This window comes from Colletotrichum aenigma (genome assembly GCF_013390185.1).
Source record: "Colletotrichum aenigma strain Cg56 chromosome Unknown KSG_Cg56_contig11, whole genome shotgun sequence".
Lineage (NCBI taxonomy): Eukaryota > Fungi > Ascomycota > Sordariomycetes > Glomerellales > Glomerellaceae > Colletotrichum > Colletotrichum aenigma.
In genome coordinates, this window is record NW_023500917.1 from 170,921 (window position 1) to 173,374 (window position 2,454).

Consider the following 2,454-nt stretch of genomic DNA (forward strand, 5'->3'; position numbering starts at 1 on the left):
GGACGCTGACCAGCGATTCAGATGCGGCTCCTGGGGAGCAGCTTGCTCGTCTCAACAGCCTGATGAGGATTGAAGGACTAGCATTTGAGAATAGCGGAAGACTGCGGATGTGGACGAGCTTAAGGTGGCTGGCGTTGAGTGTTCGGGGAGATGGATGGAATTGGTCCGCTTACATGAGGAGGAAGTCATTGCTTTGGTGCCTAATTATTCAATCCACGATGCGTATGATCATACTGCCTGGCGCGAAAACTCCAAAAAAGAAGATGAATCGAGACGGGAATTCTGCTTCTTCAACCTTACCAAAGCCACCACTGTGCAAGCTGCGGGTGCATCGTGCGAAGCAGAAGTGTGCGGTGACCTGTTAGTCACGACATCATTCCATTCTGGGCACAATCGCGGGGGATGAAGATGCACATTCGTGACTTTTCTTCAACGCGCTGCAACTTACGGGTGGGTGACGATGGGTGCGGGTGGCAGTGGAGAGAAGTGCTGACGAAAAATCGGCAGGAGAAATTGTGCCAGCTGCAACATTTGAATTTTGTGCAGCACCTTCCGAGTGATTTGTGTCTTTTCGTGACTGGCCCGCCCGCTTTCCCTCTTCGCACTTTCCCAGGCGGGCTGGGAAGGTGCTGCCTTCAAGTGTTGTCTGTTTTCCCTACTTCCTCCGTGGGTCGTTGTCTCTTGCTTCCACGTCGATGCCTTGACCCTCTCCTTCTTTCCTTCTAACTTTCTTTTCATACTTTCGGCAGGTTACCGCCCGCGAGCACATCTTTATGACTGCCGCATGACTCTGCCGGGGAAATACGTGAGAGCCAGGATGGTCCTTTCTCTGTTGGAGTTTTCTACCCTTCCACGTCGCTTTCCCTCACCCCCCTCGCTCGAGTATTCTTACCTTGCAAAACCAAATCCTCTCGCCTGAACGACCATTTCCAACATACCCTCGCCGTGTCTCGGTTCCCTCTTCTCGTCAAACAAGCATCGATCTCAACTCCAGTGCATCATCTCGCCTCTCAGCTGTTCATTTCGAGGCGGCTCTTTGCACGAAGTCCGCACCGCAGAATTCTCCATCCTTCCGGATGTCGCCGTTGGAACAAGTCCCTTCCCGATCCTCGACCAACCTCTCCAACGTTGGTGTTTCCAAACCCCAACCTTTCTGGAAGTCGATTCCGCTCTACCTAGATCAGTCCTCTTCCTACGTCTGGCGCTGGATCTGGGTGCGTCCTCTCGCTCCGCATATGGGAAACACTCTAACCTTGACGCAGGAAGGACAGCCTCGTTGTCACGCTACGAACGGGTGTCGAGGTCTGTTCCAGCCCTTCAACATCGATCTGGAAGTTTGGGACTGAACCATCGCATGCCTAAAATGAGTGGATCATCATGGCGTGGCACCGCGACACTCAAGTGTCGAGTACCTGGTTCAGCAATCTACGAACATGCACGCACCGCTCTGAAGGATCGACTCACGGGTGTACGTATCAAATCATGAACGTTCTTCATGGTCATCTAGACTGACGCTATTCCAGATCATTCGTGACTATATCACATAGGTCGAAGCGTTTTGCTAGCCGGGCAGTGTCAGTTGGCTATCCGGGCAATGTTGAGTACCGCGGGGCCAAGACGATCACCATCTTTGACCAGTGTACGTGTCAAACCACGAACGTTCTGCATGGGTAGCTTGACTGACGTAGTGCCAGATCACCGGTGGCTATTATATCACATACGTGGAACACCGCGGTGCGAAGACCATCACCATTCACGACGTGAGTTCCTCCCACCTTTGACCTCCGCCTGCGGTTCTCGCCAGACCACCACCCCTCCGAGGGCCAACTGCCAACTGGAATCTCACGCTGAAACGGCTCCAGGCCATTCACTCCCTTCGTCGCCTCGGGGCACCAATCTACGGCTTCGATCCCGAGACCTACCATGCTACCAAGAAGTCCCAAGAAGGCTAAATTGTCCATTCCTGGCCCACTGCGTTCTTCAGCACGCCGAAATAGTTTGTCGAGGTGCTGGAATGAGGACGGGAGCTGCGCACTACACGTCGCACTTTACGACAAGTGTGAGAGGGCATTGCTAATGTATCAAAATGGTTTAGTCTCAGAAGTTTGAAGCCAGGTGTGAACAGAATCAATGAATCAGAATTGCAACACACCCATGGATCACCGATGCCTTTTTAACCAGTGACTGCCAGGTCTGACGAAACGCAGCCGGCGCTCTGGCAAGTCCTCAGATGCCGGCTCATGGAGTTGAGGCTATCGTTGAGCAGCGGCACCGCGTTGGCTCAATTTGCGTGGTATCGGCGCTCGTTTCGGACAGGGATGCGTGGGAGAGGACCAGCGTGCATGGCTAGCTGCAACTCCCTTGGCCCCGCGATGCGACGTGAATGCTGGCTGTTCCGTGATGGGCTCCGTGATGATGTCTGCTCGCGAAAAAGTTTCCCCCCTGACACCGACC

The 2,454-nt window shown here is 53.7% G+C and overlaps 1 protein-coding gene across 1 annotated transcript; it reads left to right on the forward strand.

Annotated features, from left to right (window-relative positions):
- Positions 1-1,377: 1,377 nt before the first annotated feature.
- Positions 1,378-1,952, forward strand: CGCA056_v014962 (uncharacterized protein; the record flags this gene model as incomplete). The annotated part of the gene is made up of 4 exons (XM_037330204.1): positions 1,378-1,468; positions 1,548-1,639; positions 1,695-1,760; positions 1,863-1,952. The coding sequence occupies 4 exons, from the start codon at positions 1,378-1,380 to the stop codon at positions 1,950-1,952; spliced, it is 339 nt and encodes a 112-aa protein (XP_037171399.1).
- Positions 1,953-2,454: the final 502 nt, after the last annotated feature.